Below are 19,452 nucleotides of genomic sequence, written 5' to 3'. Positions count from 1 at the left end.
GAGAGTTTTAAGGAGGAAAATGACATGATCTAATTTATATTTTAAAACGATCATCTGAACAACCGCTTTGGAGAGCAATTTGGCAATAACTAGTAAAGTTAAAGATGTGCATATACCACAGCCCCACAGTCCCACTCCGAGGCACGTGAACTTGCAGCACACGTGCATGCAGGGAGTGTGCAAGATGCTACTATAGAGAGAACTGGGTGTTCTTGACTGTTGGTCAGTAGGAGGACGGGTGGCTGAGGTCGGCCAGCCCCCGCCCAGCCTATTACACAGCAGCCGAAAGGGACCAGCTAGAGCAGCGCGGGCCTGCCTGGATTAACCCCCCCAGCGTCCCAGGGAACCATAGCAGCCAATCCCAGAAGCTCCCCTTTTTATATAAAACTAAGACACAGGGACGCCTGAGTACCTCAGCGGTTGAGTGTCTGCCTTCAGCCCAGGGCCTGATCCTGGAGTTCCCAGATCGAGTCCCACATCGGGCTCCCTGATGGAGCCTGCTTCTCCCTCTGCCTGTGTCTCTGCCTCTCTCTCTCTCTCTCTCTCTGAGTGTCTCTCATGAATAAATAAATAAAAATCTTAAAAAAAAAAAAAAGAAAAAAAGGATCAGTTGCTGAAAAGGGTGGACAGGAGGGGTGGGGCGGGAGAGGCGCAGCCAGCAGGGTGCAGATGGTGGCCAGGCGTACCAGCAATGTTAGAAATAGGGCAGCCCGGGTGGCTCAGCGGTTTAGTGTCAGCCCAGGGCGTGATCCTGGAGACCCGGGATCGAGTCCCACATCAGGCTCCCTGCATGGAGCCTGCTTCTCCCTCTGCCTGTGTATCTGCCTCTCTCTCACTCTGTATCTCTCATGAGTAAATAAATAAAATCTCTAAAAAGTATCCTTTAATAAAAAAAAGAAAGAAATAGAACCAGTCTGCCTGGCTGCTGAGCGCCGACACTCTTTTCTCCTCTCCGCCGGGCCCATGGTTTGTGTTCTGCTCCAGTAAACCTAGTTTTTCTCTAGAAGAGAAAAGTGAAGCTCAGAGAGAGCAAGAGGCTGCCTGGGGTCACCCAGCAAGCTGAGGGTGGAGGAGGAACCTGTGACCCTGAGGCCTGTCCAGCTGAGGCTGAGCAGAGGGGTCAGGGCTGTCTTGGGGACATACTCCCACGGATCCCAGCAGCGAAGTTAGGGCCCCCCGCTCCTCCCCCACCCGGGACATTTTGCCTGCTCTCCACTCTCCCACCCGCCAGCCAGCACTCCCCTGGGCCCCAGCCCCTCATTCCTGCTGAGACGGAGCCTGCACCCGGCTGGCTGGGGCCCAAGCCATCTCCTGGTAATTGGGTTTCAGGGATGCTCATGGTTATGCTAATGGCGCTCTGTGAGCTCTGGCCCCCTGGCTCCTGGGGGAGGGGAGGCCCGGCAGGCAGCTGGGTCCCAGCGCTGCATCCCCTGGAAAATAACTCCCGCTTCATTCAAACCCCGGCTCCCCCGCCTACCAGCTGCGTGGCCTTGGGCAAGTCATGCAGCCTTGCACAGACTCCCTTTACTCATCTGTAAAGTGGGAAAAATAATAGTACCCTCTCATGGGCTCTCAGGGGAGGGAAAGATGAAAGGATCCACTGGAAACACTTGGCCCAGTGCCTGGCATAGAGAATTTGCTCAATAAATGCATTAGTAACTAATTTTTGTTTTTCTTTAAAGAGGTCCTACAGGCAAATACGGACAGGGGCTAGCATCATCTGTGTGATGAGCTAATGGGTGATTCACTTTCTTTTGCTTTTTGTTTATGTATATTATCCAATTTTGAGCAATCAACATGAATTTCTTGTATAACAAAACACCAATAAGTGGAAGTCGCCTGGGGATGGGACTTGGAGACTGTTGAGGGACATTGAGGCTCCAAGGGTTTGGGGTGCTGCTAGGGGGGCGGATGACTGGGAGGTTGGGTCTCCAGGGGCAGGGCCAAGAAACCCAGGCAGAAGGGGGACAAAGGAGAGGCCCAAGCCCTGGAGAACCACAGCCAGGGCACCTGCTTTGAGTTTAAATGACCAACTGGGTGGGTTTTGTAGGCAGAGGCCTGGGGGAGGGCCACCTAGTAGGATGGTGTGGGTGGGGCAGGGCTGAGGGGGGCCTGGCCAAGGTTCCAGAGGCTCTGCGGTGAAGGGGGCCTGACACAGGGGAGAGGGAGACCCTAGAAGTGGGGGCGTGGCTGCGTACAGCTCTCAACAGATTTAGAGGATCTCAGGGTTCCTCTCAGAGAAGATGGAGTGGGGGCTCAGTCCTCAGCAAACAGACCAGATCTGGCTGAGTGGGGTACTTAGTGGCCCAGGCTCCAGTCGGACCAACAGGATTGAAACCCCCTCTCCACTGCCCTAACCTGTGTGGCCTTGGGCCACACACTTATCTGAGCCTCAGTTTCCCCATGTGGAGAAGGGAGCTGCGCATGCTGCAAGGTCTCTGTGGCTCTCCCTAGGAAGCACTTGATGGGAAGACGCTGCTGTTGAAATTATTAATCCAGCCCGTCAGCAGGCTGACCCCCTTCTCCCTGGCTGACCCGGGACCCCGTACCTGCTGCCACTGTGAGGCCCTGAGGACATAACAGTTTGACAGGCATTTTTTTTAGATTTTATTTTTAAATAATCTCTCCACCTGATGTGGGACTCGACCTTAAAAACCCTGAGATCAAGAATCATGCTTTTCCCACTGAGCCAGCCAGGCGCCCAGTTTTATGGCCATTTTAAACTATATAAGCGGGATCCCTGGGTGGCGTAGCGGTTTGGCGCCTGCCTTTGGCCCAGGGCGCGATCCTGGAGACCCGGGATCGAATCCCACGTCGGGCTCCCGGTGCATGGAGCCTGCTTCTCCCTCTGCCTATGTCTCTGCCTCATTCTCTCTCTCTCTCTGTGACTATCACGAATAAATAAAAATTTAAAAAAATTTAAAAAAAAATAAATAAACTATATAATCTATGCCCCACAAGGGCCTCGATTACCTGACCTCTCTAACCCATAGATGAGGAACCCCGAGGCCCCAGTGGGTAGCGCAAAATCACAGCTAGGGGTTTCAGGACCAGGAGTTGCAAAGCAGAAGGATGGTAGCTCCCCCTGCTAAGGGAGGCAGCCTTGCACAAATCTGTGCCTCAGTTTCCCCATCTGTAAATAGGGCGGGAAGCAGTGGGTGTCCATATGTCCATATATGTTGAGGTGATCAGCAGAGGTCTCCTGCAGGTGGTGCTGATGTGAGGCCCCAGCCCCATAAGGCCCTGCCCCCCAGCCTGGGGAATGTCCAGGGAGCCTCACATCCCCCACCCCCAGGCAGCCCCACCTCACAGGACAGTGACCTTGGCCTGGGGGACAGAGTCTATCAAACACAGCAACTGCTTTCACAGCTTGAGATGCCTTTGAAGTCTCTTGTTTTATCTTCAGAAATTGAGCACATGTCACATTTTATTCCATCTGTGGGACGTTTCTAATCTAAAGCATATTTTAAACAAGTCACCCTCAAGTAACACGATACCCACCTCAGGCCGTAAGAAGTGCGGGCAGGCCATGGGGCTGATGTCCCAAGAACGCAGCCCACTCCCCTAAACCTCTTGGCAGGGCTGGGGCTACCGGTCAGTCAACCCATCAGCTTGGAGGCACCAGGTGCCCTGCCAGACTGGGGTGCGGGCAAGGGGCAGCAGGGTCTCAGCCAGGACAGGGGTAGCTGCAGTGGAACCGGGGTGTTGGAAGATGTGCAGGCATTGGGGGAGGTTCCTGCTCCCTCTCCAGGCCTGGGAGGGGTCGCCCGGCAATGCAGTAGCCAGCAGGTCCCCCCCCAATCTTGTCTGCCAGGAGCTGCTCTTCCCTCATCGCCTCTGACCTTCTCTCCTACTTCCTTCCCCCACTCACTCCGCTTCAACCAAAGTGGCCTCCTCACTCTGCCTCAGGACCTTTTCATAGGCCATCCCCAGCCTTGGGGTGTGTCCCTCACAGCTGGATCCTTCTGTTCAGCAGATCCTTGACTCCTTCCAGATCGCCCCACCCCTGCAGCCCTGCTGCTGGTCAGCCACTCCCTCCTCCCTTCACAACCGCAGACACAAGTGGTAATCCTTGTTCAAGTTTATTCTTGTTCTGTTGTTTCTACTGTCTGCCTCCTGGATAATGAGCTCTGTGCCAGCAGCGCCTTGCCCAGCTGTGCCCCAGAGCCTGGCACATAGTAAGGGCTGGACGTGTATTTGCCAAATGATAGAAGGCTGAGATCCAGCCTCCTGAGGAGGGGTGGAAGGGAATAGGCCCGGCCCAGGGGCTGGGGGATTGAGGGGAGCAGCCCCCACCTCCCTGAGCCTGGCTGGAGGTCTCTCAGGCATTGGAGGAGGCCAGGACAAGGTGTTGGGAGCAGCGGGCAGGGCACATGGCAGCGATAGCAGCAGCCTCAGCACACAGAGGGGCTGTGACGGGCTCAAAGTCACCGCTGCGCCTGTTCACCCAGCCTCTCCCCGGCCCAGTAACCTGCTCAGCGCTTTCCTCAGGTCACTGGGTCTCCTCTCCAGCACCCAGCCCCCACACAATGCCCCCTCTCCTCCCACATCCTGGCCTGGCAGATTTGTCAGGGAAGAGCCTGGGCAGCTCCTGCATGGCCTCCTGCCACTGTCCTTGGACCCGCCGCGTCCCCAGCATACACACACACCCCAAGCCAGGTCCTGCCTCCCGAGGGCCCCTAGGGTAGGCTCTTCTGCAGGTCTTGGTGGGTGAGAGCCTGGGCTGCAGAGCCGGGCAGACCCCTGGATGGCCTCACCAAGTGACTCTGGGCATAGCCCCTAACCTGGTGGTTCATTCAGTAAATTGTTGGTGGTCACCTGCTGCGTACGGGGCCCTGTGCTGGGAGCTGGGGACAAGTAGGAATGACAGACACAGCATTGGGAGGCCAAGTAGCAAGCACTGACCCAGGCAGTGATGCTGGAGACAGTGATTGACTGCCCCCAGGAGCCCACAGATAGCTGGGTGCACGCCTGAAGGCTGGCTCTAGGGGTGGGGGATGTAAGGGTCTCCTCCAGGCAGAGGTATCAGCCCACGCAAAGGCCCTGGGGCTGGAGGACATGGAGTTTGAGGACCTGGAGTGTGGCTGAGGGGGAGATGAAGGAAGAGGTGGAGAGGAGGAGTCAGGATGCTCCACGCTAGTGGCCGGTTTTTTTTTTAAGTAAACTCTATCCCCAACGTAGGGCTTGAACTCACAACCCATAGATCGAGAGTCACACGTCTACTGACTGAGCTAACCAGGCACCCATAGGGGCCAGTTCTTTATCCTGGGAGCAAAAGAGAGCTTTGGGATGGTTTCGTCAGGAAACTGAGGGTAAAACAGAATATGCTCAAATTTGCCTTATGAGAAGATTGTTCTCTATGGCTCAGCTCTCGGCTGTAAAATGGGTTGGTGACATGCTTTCCACACAGGGTGAGGGTTAAGGAAGTCAGCGTGAGTTGGAGCTTACCCAGCCTCGGCCCGGGTGCTTCTGCCACCATGGGCCCTTTCTCTATCAAAATATGTTAGACAGGGATCCCTGGGTGGCGCAGCGGTTTGGCGCCTGCCTTTGGCCCAGGGCGCGATCCTGGAGACCCGGGATCGAGTCCCACGTCGGGCTCCCGGTGCATGGAGCCTGCTTCTCCCTCTGCCTGTGTCTCTGCCTCTCTCTCTCTCTCTCTCTGTGTGACTATCATAAATAAATAAAAATTAAAAAAAAAAAAAAAAAAAAAAAACAAAATATGTTAGACAGAGGATCACTTAAATACATAGAACAATTAATAACAAACAAAAAAAATGTATGTTAGAAGCTGATTTCGTGACTTTGTTGGCATAAACACAAAAAGTATTATATATATATATATATATTATATATATAGTTATATATATACTAAAAATAATTTCAAACTAAAACTTCATTTACTCTTCTGATTTTATTTCTAATTTTTTTAAAGATTATTAATTTGAGAGAGAGGGAACGCACACTTGCACATGCCCGAGGGGGAGGAGGGGCAGAGGGAGAGACTTTCAATCACCCCATGTCTCACTCCGCAGAGGCGGGCCTCCATCCCATGACCCTGAGATCATGACCTGAGCCGAAACCAAGAATTGGGCATTCAACCGACCTGAGCCACCCAAGCACCCCTCCATTTCTGATTTTAAAAGAAATTATGTTGGGATCCCTGGGTGGCTCCATGGTTGAGCACCCGCCTTCGGCCCGGGGCGTGATCCTGGGGTCTGGGGATCAAGTCCCACGTCGGGCTCCCTGCATGGAGCCTGCTTCTCCCTCTGCCTGTGTCTCTGCCTCTTTCTCTGTGTCTCTCATGAATAAATAAATAAAATATTTAAATAAATAAATAAATAAAATCTAAAAAAAAAAGAAATTATGCTTTAGTGGGTTACTAAAAACATTATGGGCCCCAGGCACAGGCCCACTCTGCCCTGCTCAACCCTCAAAGCCGGGGCCATTCTTTTAACGAGGTGCTGCCTGGCAGGGACAGGAGGGGTGGGTAGCGGGGGCAGGTAGAAGAGGAAGAGGCACCTGTGTGCCCAGAGCCTCCGAGCTGCCCCCCACCGCCCCCTCCCTCCAGCCTGCTGAGCAGCAGGCAGAGCCAACCTCAGCCTTCCTTCCCCTGCAGAGTGCTCCTCTGACCCCTGCAGCTCCTCCTCCTGCCCAAGGAGATGCTCAGACTCCGGAGGCCCTCACACACTGCCTGCCCTGCCTCTCCCCGCCCTGCGTGCCTTGTTGTCCTCCAAAGGTGGGCTACTGCCTCCCACAAGCCTCAGCTCAAATGCCACCTCCTCTGTGAAGCCCTCCCAGTCTCCGGGCTTTACCGGATCTCGTACCTCCCTCACCTACCCCGTTTAGGGCCAGGAGCTCCTGAGGCCCAGGGACTGTGTCTCTACATACTTGGTGGCACGTGGCAAGTGGCTGGCACATGATTAAAGTGTTCTGTGTGGAGAGTGAAGAGGGGCCAGCCAGGTCCAGCAGCTGTTGCCTGGGGCCTCCTCTGACCTATAATGACAGTGGCCAAGCACCAGGGGTCTGGTCATCTCCCCTTCCCTCCGCAGTGACTTCACGCCAGCCCCTGAAGCCCCAGGCTGTGGATGCTGGGGCATTAACTGGGGAGCCACCCCCCACCCCCCGCTGCCCGCAGGATGCAACTGTGGGGCGGGGGTGGCGAAGGGGGTTCCCCCAGAGGAGGTACTCCAGACCTGAGAAGGTGTGAAGCAGGGGAAGGTGGCATGGGGGCCATGCAGAGGGGCAGGGAAGGGAGGCAGAATGTGTGGAGGAAGGGAGCGATGTCCCCAGAGGCCCAGAGGGCCCTGTCAGGGGACAGAGGATTTGACAATGACTGGCATTGAGGGGTATGGACCTCATTTCCACCCTGAGGTCACAGGCCCGGCACTGAGGCTCAGAGCCAGTTAATCATGTCCAGTAGAGCATGGTGCAGGCATGTCTGCGACTGGGGGATGGGGCAGGATGGGACCACCTCACCTGCCTGGGGACCAGCAAGCCCACAGGGTGAAAAGATTGGGAACAGACCCCCATGGCTCCCAGGGTGTATGCATGCTCTGGCCGAGGAACCTGCGTGCCCCCACACCCACCCTCACCCCCACCCAAGCCAGAACAGGCCCAGGCCCCTTCCCTCGGTCCCAGGGCAAACGAGGTCTAAGCTCAGCTCACTCAGCCCCTCAGGAGCTCAGAGACCCCTGCTTTGCTGGGCCATGGGGGGGTCCCTTGGGTGGGGCCAGGTCACAAACCGGGGCTTCCTTGGAAGCCCAGTGCCTGCCTCCACGGCCTGCAGCTCCTTGCCCATCACCACGCACATCACAAACATTTTCAGACACAGGGAGCGTGTAGGGTTGAAGGAGGATGCTGACTGGGGCGCCTGGTTGGCTCAGTCAGTGGAATGTGCGACTCTTGATCTCGGGGTTGTGAGTTCGAGCTCCATGGTGGGTGTAGAGATTACTTAGAAAAATAAAATATTGAAGAAGAAAGAGGAGGAGCAAAAAAAAAAAAAGAAGGAGGAGGAGGAGGAGCACACGGACAACCAGCCGCAGCCATCGTGGGTCCAGTGCCTCCCCTCCCCCATCCCTCTGTGAGCCTATCTCCTCCTCTGAAAAATGGGCTAATGACCAGTGTGATTTAGAGCTTAAGCCAAACTGAAGGGAGCCTGGTGGGAACAGCAGAAGGGGAAGGAGCTGGAGACTCTAGCAGGCGTCTGGGGTGGGGGAGAGCCGGCCCTGGCCTGGGGAACAGGCAGGCCTGGAACCACCCTGCTCTGGATGGGCAGATGGGTTGCTCCCCTTTGTGCTTCCCTTTCTCCCCAAGTCTCCAGGCCATTCCCTCGAGCAGCCTGGCCCAGCTGCGAGTGTCTTGGGCAGCTTTATGGGGGGCACTCTGTGGCCAGGCTCCCAGGGGAGGGGGCCACACAGGGACTCAGGAGAAAGAGGAGGGTAGAACTGGGTGCAGACTGCTGGCTTGTGGCGCTTCCCTTGAGACTGTCAACCCCATGGGCTACAGGAAGCAGACACTGCAGACCAGCTTCCTAGGACACTCGCTGAGCTTGGAGACAAGCCAGTGACCAGATCTTCGGGGCAGCCCAAGACAGCCCGAGTGCCAGCCCTGCCCACCTCTTCCCGCCTGGGGCAGGTAACACCGGCTGGCCACCCGGCCCACCCTTCCCCTGGCTCAGCCTGGCGAGTCCTTTCTGCCCGGGGGCCACCTTCCTTGTCAGCCCCTGGATGTTCCCGGCCTGGTGGACATCGGAGCCGTTCACCCCAGTCCCTTGACCTAGGCGGATCTGCACACGGTGGGGTCCAAGGGATGCCAGGCAGGTGGGGGTTGGTCCCTTACCAACAGGGGCCTACAGAACAGCAGGTCAGCGCCCCTTCCCCTCCCGCCCCTTCAAGGCTCACTGCCAGCACGTTTGGCACCGAGCCTTCTGTGAGCAGGAGCCAGCTCGTTTGTGGCTGGTGTTAATTAAGAGAGAGGTGGGGGGTGGGGGGGACAGGCCACGGAGGGCAGCTTCCGACAGCTGCCAGGACTGCTCTGGGCCAACCCAAGGTGCCCAGGCCTCCCCTGTTGGCTCCAGGGCAGGGTCGTCCACGTGTCCAGCCCCTCCTCTCTGCAGCCCAACCCTTGGGCTAGGGGTTGGGTCCAGACTGCATTGGAAGGGCCTACTGTGTGGAAGAGTCAGGCCCCAGCCCTTGCCAGGGGGAGAGCAGCCTCCGTGCCTTAAGGTCAGCCCGCTCTGTGGCTTGACTAGAGTCAGACCCTGTTCTGATCCTGCCACTGTCACTATGCAACTCAACCTCCAGCCTCAGGTTCCTTGTCTATAAAGTGGGAGCCATAGCACCTCCCCTGTGGCTTTGTTATGATAGGAAGTGGCATCCTTGGTGCAAAGCAGGCAGTCCACAGACTTGGAAGCATGCTTTCCTGGGGCAGCGGCCTCACCCAGAGCCGTCTGGGAGCCGGCTCCTTTGGGCATGCCTGCATCTGCCTGGGTGTCTCGCTGGTTCTTCTCATGCTTGGGCCCCAGTGCCCGGCTGCCTTGCCGCCTGCTCAGCTCTCCCTCCTCCCACATTCCCTGCAGCCCCCAGCTCTGCTCTGGGAGCGCCCAGCCGCTCCTCGCCTCTCCATCTTAATTAGCTGCTTGTATTAATCTTGCAAGTAACGTGGCAACTTGCAGCCCTGGGTTTTCAGGCTGTGGAATTAATTATTCCCCAAGCGAAGAGCTGTCAGCTCTGGGAGACCAGCCACTCGGAGCCGCCCGACACCACTTAGCAGGTCCACGTCTGCGCAGCACCCTAGGTGGGCAGCCTAGCCAGCCCGGAAGGGGCCCCACTCCTGGCCTGGGCTCTGCTCCGTGTCCCTCCTCCAGACCCCTGAGGTAGGTGGGGTGCGGGAGCAATGGAGGAGTGGCAGGCCCTGCCCCGGAGCCGGGACTCCTGGGGCTAGAGGGGGCCGAGGCACAGCTGGTCTCCCCACCTGGGCAGCACCTGCCCCATCTCGCCCATCGCTTACCCTGATGAGCACCAGCAGTTAACACAGATGCGACTGCGTGGCCAGAAGCTGCAGCCCTGGCTGGTGAGGGGCACTGACCTGCACGGCCCTGACAGGCCGGCGGAGAGGCTGCCAGCTTCACTTTGCCCTCACATGAGCCCCGTGCGGAAGCAGGGGAGGCAGCCGGCCAGGCAGAGTGAGACGGACAGGTTGGCCCCAGCAGCCAGCAGTCCTGCTCCAGTCCAGAGAGGGGGCGGGGGGCTGGAGGAGCCGAGGATCCCTCCCTCTCTCCCTCGACTTTCACACCAAGAGATGCTCTGTTCTCTCCGGGGGAAACTGAGGCACAGAGCAACGTGGTTCAGGTCACCCGTCTCTTGAACCACGTTTGGTCCTGTCCCAGGGCTGCATGCCCTCACCGTTCTGCCCCAGAATGTGGCCCCTATGTCACACATGGTCCCTGTCATCTGTTGGGTGCCCCCCGCCCCGGTTCACAGGCTCATGCACCCTCATACACACTCATTCCCTGGACAGTACTCAGCACAGGTGCACAGATTGTTTTCTAGCGGCTTCTGGTTGTGCCGCTCCACAGCCCATGAGCTCCTAGGGCAGGGACAGGCCTGACACAGATGGGCCTCGGGAAACATCGGGTCATCAGAATGAATGAATGAGGGGATGCACGTGGCTACAGGTCTTCTGCCCCCCCAGCCCCTGCCCTCAGCTGTTTCTGGGGTGGGCAGCTGGGCCCCTGCCACCCTGCAAACCCCAGGCCCATCAGGAGCCTCGGCAGGAGAGGAAGTCCCGGCCTCCCCCACCCCCCTTTATCTGCACCTGCCTCACAGAAGACCCTGTGCCCAGAGTCTGAAGACCCGGGTACCCCTGTGCTCTGGCCCAGCTGCCAGCACCCCCACCTCCCCTCCCCACATGCTGCTGGCCCACCCAGCTGACTAGCCTCTCTCTCTCTCTCTCTCTCTCTCTTGCAGCCAACAGCTCCCTGCTCGGAGGTGGCGGTGGTAAGTGGACCCTGTCCGTGGTGCGGGACTCGGGCTCAGGGGGGTAGGTTCCTGAAGTCTCTCCAGCCACGGCTGCTTCTCCCCTCTGGGCCTCCTTGTGCACCCCCCCCCACCTCTGCAGCCTTGCCCGTGGCCCCCACCGTGCACCCACCGCTCAGCCTGGCCTGGCCTGCCATCACTGGGGACAAGCTGGAGCCCATGGTGGCAGACTTGACTCCCTGGCTGCTGGGCCACCTGCAGGGCCCCACCCTCTGAAGAGAGGCCTCCTGGCCTGCAACTGGGCGGAAGCGGGGGGACACTTGAGGGTTAAAAGGGACTGGGCCCAGGACTGGGGGCTGCAGGTGTGGTAGGAAAAGCTGGGCCCTCTGGCGCCAGTGTTCCCACCTGGAAGGGGAGGACAATCTGCTCCCCAGCCTCGGAGGGCCACTGCACTGCCGGGACAAGGCCTCACAAAGGCCCGGAGGGCTCTGAGCAGGCGTGAGCTCGCTGTCCGTGACCCCCCCGAGGCAGGGATTCCGGCAGGACCAGGGGAACAGAGGTGGGAGGTTAGGGTGCGCCGGGCCTCCAGGGATACCGCCCATATGGTCGGCAGGGGCAGGGTGGGGGCAGCGCCATGTCCCCAGTGGGGGCCTCCGCTGGCCAGTCCCCCCCGGGCAGGCTCGGCGGCCCGGCCTGGTCCCCGTCCCCGCTGGCTGGGCTGCCCGCTGTCTGCACAGGCAGCAACGTGATTGGTGAGCCGCGGGCCAGGGGTTAATGCGCCGTCGGATAAATCCCGGGGGCCGTGTTTACAGTGGCAGTGGCGGGGCCCAGGCCAGGTTTTAAAAGGGGGAAAAATAAAAGGAGCATTAAGGTCAGGAATAAATAAAAGCAGCGCTAAGAGCTGTCGGTGACCAGCGGGATGCAGGACGCGTGGGGGGCGGGGGTCTGTGGCTGGTGAGATTCTCCTCCCTGTCCCTGTGGAGGTCAGAGCTGTCCGGGAGGCCTCACAGAATGCGGGGCTTGGCCGGGGCTGGGGCCCAGCTAGAACCTTCTGAAGCCTGTCCCTGCGGGAGGCCTCCACAGCCGCAGCTGATCTGACGCGGCCCAGCCTCCTGTTCGTTCACCCCCAGGGACTGAGCCCCATCCTGCGTGCAGGGCCCTGAGCTGGGTGCTGGACCACAGGGGCCTGGTCCCTGCCCTCCCCGGGCTCACGGTCCAGGGGTCCAGATGAGACCATCCAGGGTGCTCTGCGCGGTGGGGGCCCAGTGCTCCTGGAAGGAAGGGGTGCCTATGCTGGGACCTGAGGGATGGGTGGACAGCGGCAGAGCAGTGGGCAGGGGTCCAGGGAGTGGGGACAGCACAGGTGACGGCTGGAAGTGAGGGAGAACGTGGGGCATCTGGGAAATGGGAGCGGCAGCCCAGTCACGGGAAAGGAGGCAGGAGATGAGGCGGGAGCCTCCCAGACCCCATAGGGAGCTGGATTGTTAGCCGTTCAGTTCTGGGAGACAAAGGACCACAAAAAGGTGTGGGCCTTTTGTTATGTTTTTTTTTTTTTTTTTTAAGATTTTATTTATTTATTCACGAGAGACACACAAAGAGGCAGAGACACAGGCAGAGGGAGAAGCAGGCTCCCTGCGGGGAAACCCAATGTGGGACTCGATCCCCAGACCCTGGAATCACGCCCTGAGCTGAAGGCAGACGCTCAACCCCTGCACCACCCAGGCGTGGCACTGGCCTTTTAAACCTAAAGTCAAAAAAAAAAAAAAAATAATAATAATAAAAAACAAACCTTAAGTCAGGCCATCACCCTCTCCTGCTCAGAGCTCTGCCAGGGCTCTCCCCTCGCTCAGAGCCAAGGCCAGGTTCCTACTGGGGCCTACTGAGGCCCACCAGGAGCCCGGCCACCTGCCAGACTCCCTCACTGAGCACCAGCCGCCCTGCCTCTCCTTCTCAGGCCTGGGCACAGGCTGCTCCCTCAGCCCAGAACCCTCCTCCCCAGCCTGCCCTAGTGCCTCTGTCTCTCAGAGCTGCACGTGCTGTGTAACTCACCCATTATGGTCACTGTGGATCCTCTGAGTTCCCACTGAGAGCAAAGGCCCACAGGGCCATACTGGATCTCCAGCAGCTGGAACTGGGTCTGGCTCCTATACTAGGTGCTCAATTAAATGGTTGTTGAATGAGGGATGCCTGGGTGGCTCAGCGGTTGAACATCTGCCTTCGGCTCCAGGTGTGATCCTGGAGACCTGGGATCGAGTCCCACATCGGGCTCCCTGCATGGAGCCTGCTTCTCCCTCTGCCTGTGTCTCTGCCTTTCACTCCATGTCTCTCATGAATAAATAAATAAAATATTTTAAAAAAACGTTTGTTGAATGAATGAAAAAACTACAGAAAGGCAGGGTGGCCTTATGTGTTCCGTGAAGGACTTGCTGGGGAGGGCAGTGGGAGCCTCTGAGGTTTTAGGCAGGACCTCGCTCTGGGAGGTCAAAGGGCACCTGCTCTTGCCAGACTGAGTAGGGAGGTCTAGAGAGGGGTCCTCCAAGCCCCCCTTCCGGCAGCACTGCGGTGGGGAGAGGAGACTGGAGCAGGTCCCAAGGGCTGCCTGTCTGATACAGAGATGGATGGGGCAGGCAAGGACCCAGGAGGAAGTGGGCCTGGAGTCTAGCCTTTTAACGCCGCCCAAGATTTATGGAGCAACTGCGAGTGCTCACTGGGGCTGTCACTCTGCTAATGTCATTGGAACAAGGTGGAGGTGGCAGGGAGGGGACAGTGGTAGCAGTGAGGCTGGGGCTGTCTGCTGCCTGCCTAGGGCTGGAATAGAGATGGCCCCAGACCTCTGAGATGTCCTCTGCCCTCATGTCTGCCACCTGTGCCCCCTACCACCTGTTGGTCCCTCCAGCCTTACCACTCCCATTCCCCGCCAGCTGCCTGGGTGGGAGCCACAGGCAGGAGCAGCCTGAGACTCGGTGGCCCAGGTCCCCATCCGGGTCTACTCTGACTGAGCTCTGTCTTCCCATGGGGTCACCTGAGGTTTCTCTCTCTTTTCCTGAGTCCAACCCCACAGGGGTTCAGGCCTCTACCCACTCCCTACCCTCCTATCACCACCCATCCACCTGCCCCCCTCCACCCCCCCTCCACCCATCCACCTACCCCCCACCTCTCCACCTATCCCCTCTACTCATCCATCTGCCCTCCATTCATCTATCTAACCCCTACCCATATACTCTCTCCCCCTCCACCCATATACTCCTCCCACACCCATCCATCTACTCCTTTACCCATCCTCCTTCCTTCCCCATCCAACAATGTACCTCCCACCCACCCATCCATCCATCTCCCCCTCACCCACCTATCACCTACCCACCATGCATCAGCCAGGAGTGGCCTGCCCCAGCCACTGTAAGCTGTGCTGACCCTTACCTGCTCTATAGCTTTTTCCATAGCACTGATCCCCTTTTCGTGGACTTGTATTCTGTTTATTCCTGTTGCTTGTCTCCCCACTAGAGTGCACTAGAATGCACTCTCCTCAGGGACCGGTTCTAGGGCTTTCCAAGCCGGTTTATGGGGTGGGTGGATCGTTGCACCCTCTGTATGCGGGGCACTGCCTGGAGATCTGGCACCCAGGTCCAACAGCCCTGCACTGGGGGTGGGGGAGGGACCGCAGGCAGTAATGGGGGGCAGGGTTGCGGGGAGGGCAGCTATGGCTCAGAAGGAGGCCTGGGGGGACGCCTGGGTGGCTCAGCGGTTGAGCATCTGCCTTTGGCCCAGGGCATGATTCTGGGATCCAGGATCGAGTCCCACATCTGGCTCCTTGCAGGGAGCCTGCTTCTCCCTCTGCCTGTGTCTCTGCCTCTCTCTCTCTGTGTCTCTCATGAGTAAATAAATAAAATCTTAAAAAAAAAAAAAAAAAAAGAAGGAGGAGGCCTGGGGCCCAACCTGCAGGGCATTGGTGAAGCAGCCCAGTTAGTTGTTAGATGAGTGTGTGTGTGGTGGTTCCAGGTGCAGGGGGATTGCGACCCCTCAGGAGCAGGAGAGGGAGTCAGTCTGTGGCAACCCTGCCCTCAGTGAGAGCCCTATGGGCTACTGGGGCCAAAACACTTAATCCAACGAGTCCAGGACTCTTGGGCCAGTCTCACTGTAGGGCTGGGTCCCCACTGGGCCCCGGGGCCAGGGTAGGTGGTTCTGGCCACACAGTGAGTCTCTGGGAAGCCCCCCTCCTCCCCCTCCCCTTCATCCCTCCCCAGGGCTCTCTCTGAGCGTGGGCAATGGTGGGGACCCAGGACGGGCTCTGCCCTCAAAGAGACCCAGTCTGGTAGGAGGCTTCCCAGCAAAAGGGACATCTGACTCCAGCCCTGAAGGATGAATAGGAGTTCAACGGGTGCAGAGGGATAGAGGGATAGAGAGGCCTGGCAGGTGGAGGGTGCTGGGGGAGATGGGGTGGGGACCCGATGGGCTGGAACTGCCTCCCCGCTAGACCCCCAGATCCAGAGATGGGGGGCACCCTGCTCATCTGCCTCCCTCCTACCTGCTGGAGAGACTTTCACTGGCTCCATAGACATTTTTTTAAAGGCAGGCCCTGCTCCCATTATATGGTAAGAAGGGAGGCGGGCCCTAAATCAGGATGGGGATCGACAGGGCCCTGACTCGTGTCTCTCCTGTTTATTAGGACTGAAATGTTTACTCGGCGATAAGGAGTCAGCTTTCTCGCGGAGCTTTGTGCGCTCTTTTTCAATTACCCCTCGTCTTTCTCTGCCACTTTTGCACTAAAGGGATAATAAATGTATCGGAGCGTTTCAATTATTCATCTAAATCATGACTGCGCCTGCCATGGCCAAGCTTTAGTGACAGATTAATTCAGGGCCGCCTTCGGCTCACGCGGCCACCATCCCGCCCGCACGGCCGGCTCCCCAAGGGCCTGTCCCGAGGGCTGGGCGGGCTGGGGTCAGGCAGGGCCCAGCCAGGTCCTCTCCGCGCCCTGCCCCAGGCCCACAGCCCACCCCGCGCCCCGGCTCCCCCGCCCAGGCCCGGGGTCTCTCCTACCTGAGAGAGGCCAGGGTGGTGCGGCTTCTGCCACAGCCCTCACCTGGCACAGGGCCTTTGCACGTGCTGCTCCTGGGCCCAAGGCTCCCCTGCCCTCCCCCCGCCACCGCCCCGCCTAGTTCCCTCCCTGGCAGGGCAGCCCCCCAACCGTCACCCTCCTGCTGTGTTAGCTGAGGACTCGCCATGCTCTGCCACTGTCCTGGGTCCTGGCACCCGGCGGGCCCTGCCCCTCCTGGGCTGGCATTCTGTCACCATGATAGCCACACTCCCGTCTGTGAGGTTATCTAAGTACCAGCCGCCTCCCCCACCAGACTACCCTCCCGCCAGTCACGCACAGGGTGTCTGTCTGTCCATCTCCTGGTCACAGGTGCTCATGGAACCTGTTTGTGGGCCAGCTCTGCCCAGGGCCCTTGTTCCCCTGGCCCGAGCACCTGTGTGTGTGTGTGGCCCCTCGGCTGGAGCAGACCCCGTGGCGCTTGGCCCACCCCCCCTCCCTCCCTCCCCCCCCACACAGATCCAAGGCCCTGGTGGGGGCTGTGGCACCACCCCCTTTCCTTTCTCCTTCTGTCTCTCACTTTTCCTTTCTGTCTCTGTCCGTCTCTGTCTCTCTCTGCCTCTGCTCTGTCTCTCCCACCTGCACAGCATCTCTGGGCTGCTCCCCAATTCTCTCACTCAGGTACCCACTCTTTGTTTCCCCTCCTCCCATTGTCTCTTCCCCCTCCCTGCTCTCTCCTGCTCTCCGGACCCTCCTCTGCTCAGAGCCCGGCAGGTCTGGGGCATCAGCAAAGCCACGGAAACATCCAGGCCTCCTCTTGTGCCCAGTGGCTGCTGGTGGCCACAGCCAAGGCTGGGCTCAGCGGGCAGCCTGGGCTGGGCTCGGGGGAAGCAGCGGCCCCAGGGCCGAGCACCCAGTCCCCAAGCTAGTCTGGAGCCCCACTGTGTGCCAAGGGGTGGAGGAGCAGGGTAGGCTGTGCAGGGGAGGGGGCCCTCTAGCCTGAGCTGAGCAGACGGGGCAGGAGCATCTGGTGGGGAAGAGCAAAGCCCCCCCAGCCCCTGCACACCCAGGTCCCAGGCCACAGCATCCCTGCTCAAATCTCCCCCTGCAGCAGCAGCAGCATCTCTAGCTTCCTCCACCGCTTCTGCAGATGCAGCCTCCCCTTCCCTTCCCCCTCCTTGCCCTCTGCCCACCCCAACTATCCCTGTGGCCCCCCAGTCCTGGCCTGAGCCCTCCTCCCCCAGCTTCCTGAAGCCACAGCGTTTTCTCAGGGCCCGCTCAGGCTCTGTTCCGATGCCACCTCCTCAGGGGAGCCTTCCCAGCTGCGAAACAAGGCCCACTGACTCCCACCTCCCTTCCCTGGCGTCCAGCTATGTTTTCTCCCACCTCATGGCTTGCAGCACCGAGGCAGAGCCCCACCACCCTGCAGCACCCCCCTCCCCGCCAACTGCGCAGGTGGGAGAGATGCAGAGGCCTGGCATCTAAGGTGGGGACTGGAGGGAACCCCAGCCTTGCTTGGGCTGGAAGATTCTATTTCATGGACTCGTGGGAGTCATGGGAGGTTTTAAGAGCAAGGGAATGAGGCTTCCTCCCCTGAGGAAAGGCCCTGACCTCCCTGCCCTCGCTCAGCTGGTGATGGCGGTGCGAGCAGCTGTCCTGAGCACCCGGGCCTCGGAGCCAGGCGTCCTGGAGCCTCTCCTGCAGGATCCTGGGTACCGTCACCACAGCACCCTGGGGTGTACCATCAACATTTCCATTTTACAGATTACAAAACTGAGGCACCAAGCCCCTGGAGGGAACTGTGCTCCCCACCCCTACCCCGCACAGGCCCTGGGAGGGACAAGGGTCTCGGGCCTCTGGAGGGGCTCCAGCCTAGGGCCCCTGGGCCCGCACCCCACCCACAGCAGGCAAGATGCCGCCAGGCCCCTGCCTGCAGCTGCCATGGGGATTTTTAATAACGGGAGTGATTTTTGCATGATGAATGAGGCGCTGCCATTGTGTACATAATGAAGCCCTAATGTTTTCAAATCCCCATTTAAGGAGTTGATCTCACCCCGTAATGAATTTCACATCACATCGTGGAGTTGTTGTCCATCCATCTCCTCCCTGGGGTGCCCACCTGCCTTGGCACTGCGAGGGTGGGCTGTCTCCCCCAGTAGGGTGAGCCTCACAGAGCTGGGGCTAGCACCAGTTTGGTGATTGCACAAGTGACTGGGAGGGTGTGGGCAGAGGTCAAAGGTGGTCCTGGCAAAGGGGCACCCCGTGAGGTTGAGCCTCCCAAGGCTCAACTGGGGCCAGGGAGGAGACCGGAGAGCAGAGGTGGGAGTGTAGAGTGGACAGAGGGAGGAGGGGGCACGAGGTCCCTGGGGTGGGTCATCCTATCTGGGCTTCATGACCGGGCTTGTCTTCTACAGGATTCAGGGCTTGGAGGCTTCCCAGTGGCTTAGGCATCTGCCCCGACCTAGCTGGTACCCTCTTGGGGACTCAGTTTCCCCATCCTACTAGTGGGGCCAGGCCCCTCTCATCCCTGGCATTTGGGGTCTCTCTGCAGGGGGGCTGAGGCCCAGGCAACAGCTGCAGGCAACACCAGGGTGGCTGGGGTGGGGGCCTCTCGCCAGGCTGGGCTGGGGGAGAGGTCTGGGCAGAGAGTGGTCTCTGGGGCCCACACCCAGGAGCCTTCCTGCGCTCAGGAGGTGCACCCTTCTCCCAGCCCCCTCAGGCTTCAAGCTCACCCCCTGCCGCCCCAGCCCTGTCTGCCCAGGGCTTTCTCAGTGACATCTCCACCCGGTGGCGGCAGCATTTCTGTCCCTCAGGCAAAGGAGGCCCCCCAGAACCTGATGGCTGAGCTGCCATCTGCCTACAGAGGCAGTGACTGTGCCTTAGTCTCCCCATCGAAAACAGGTGACATGGGGGACAGTATGATAAAGTGCAGTGTCTCACTGAGTGTTCACGCCAAATGGGGAGGGAGGTGCCATTACTCTGTAGAGGTGGGGACAGGGAGGGGGAGTTGCCCAAAGCCACCTGCAGGCTTATAGGCGGGATTTCCAGGGAAAGAAATCCCAGAGGGGGCACACGGGGTTGGGGGGGATGAGACCCCCAGGGTGGCAGAGGGGGATGGGGAAGTGGGAGGATGGGGTCCAGGCCCAGCGCCCCTTAGGGTCTCTTGCCCCCAGGCAGGGACACAGCAGCCCCCCTCTCCCCCAGGCCACGGGCATCCTCTTGTTCCTGTAAATAATTAATTAGTCCCTGCTTGCTTGTTTGTTTAGCATGAGGAATGCTCCCCTACTGAGACGCATTTATTGCTGAATAAATTTAAATATCTAATCTTCCCTTCATGAATATTACAGCACCCTAATAGCGGCCAACATATCCTCAGCGCCTTGGCAAATGGCCCCCATAGGAGCCTGCCTGCCGCCCGCCTTTGCCAGCGCTGAGAGGGCCTGA

At 59.0% G+C, this 19,452-nt stretch overlaps 1 protein-coding gene across 1 annotated transcript in view; it reads left to right on the top strand.

Moving 5' to 3' along the window:
• Nucleotides 1-19,452, top strand: part of MACROD1 (mono-ADP ribosylhydrolase 1) — a 150,132-nt gene that overhangs the window by 125,527 nt on the left and 5,153 nt on the right. Inside the window, 1 exon segment of the mRNA XM_072789647.1 lies at nt 10,968-10,997. Within this exon segment, the coding sequence (XP_072645748.1) occupies nt 10,968-10,997 (30 nt within the window).

Source organism: Canis lupus, chromosome 21 (assembly GCF_048164855.1).
Source record: "Canis lupus baileyi chromosome 21, mCanLup2.hap1, whole genome shotgun sequence".
NCBI lineage: Eukaryota > Metazoa > Chordata > Mammalia > Carnivora > Canidae > Canis > Canis lupus.
The sequence above is the reverse complement of the archived record's forward strand: the minus strand, read 5'-3'. Positions and strand labels throughout refer to the sequence as shown.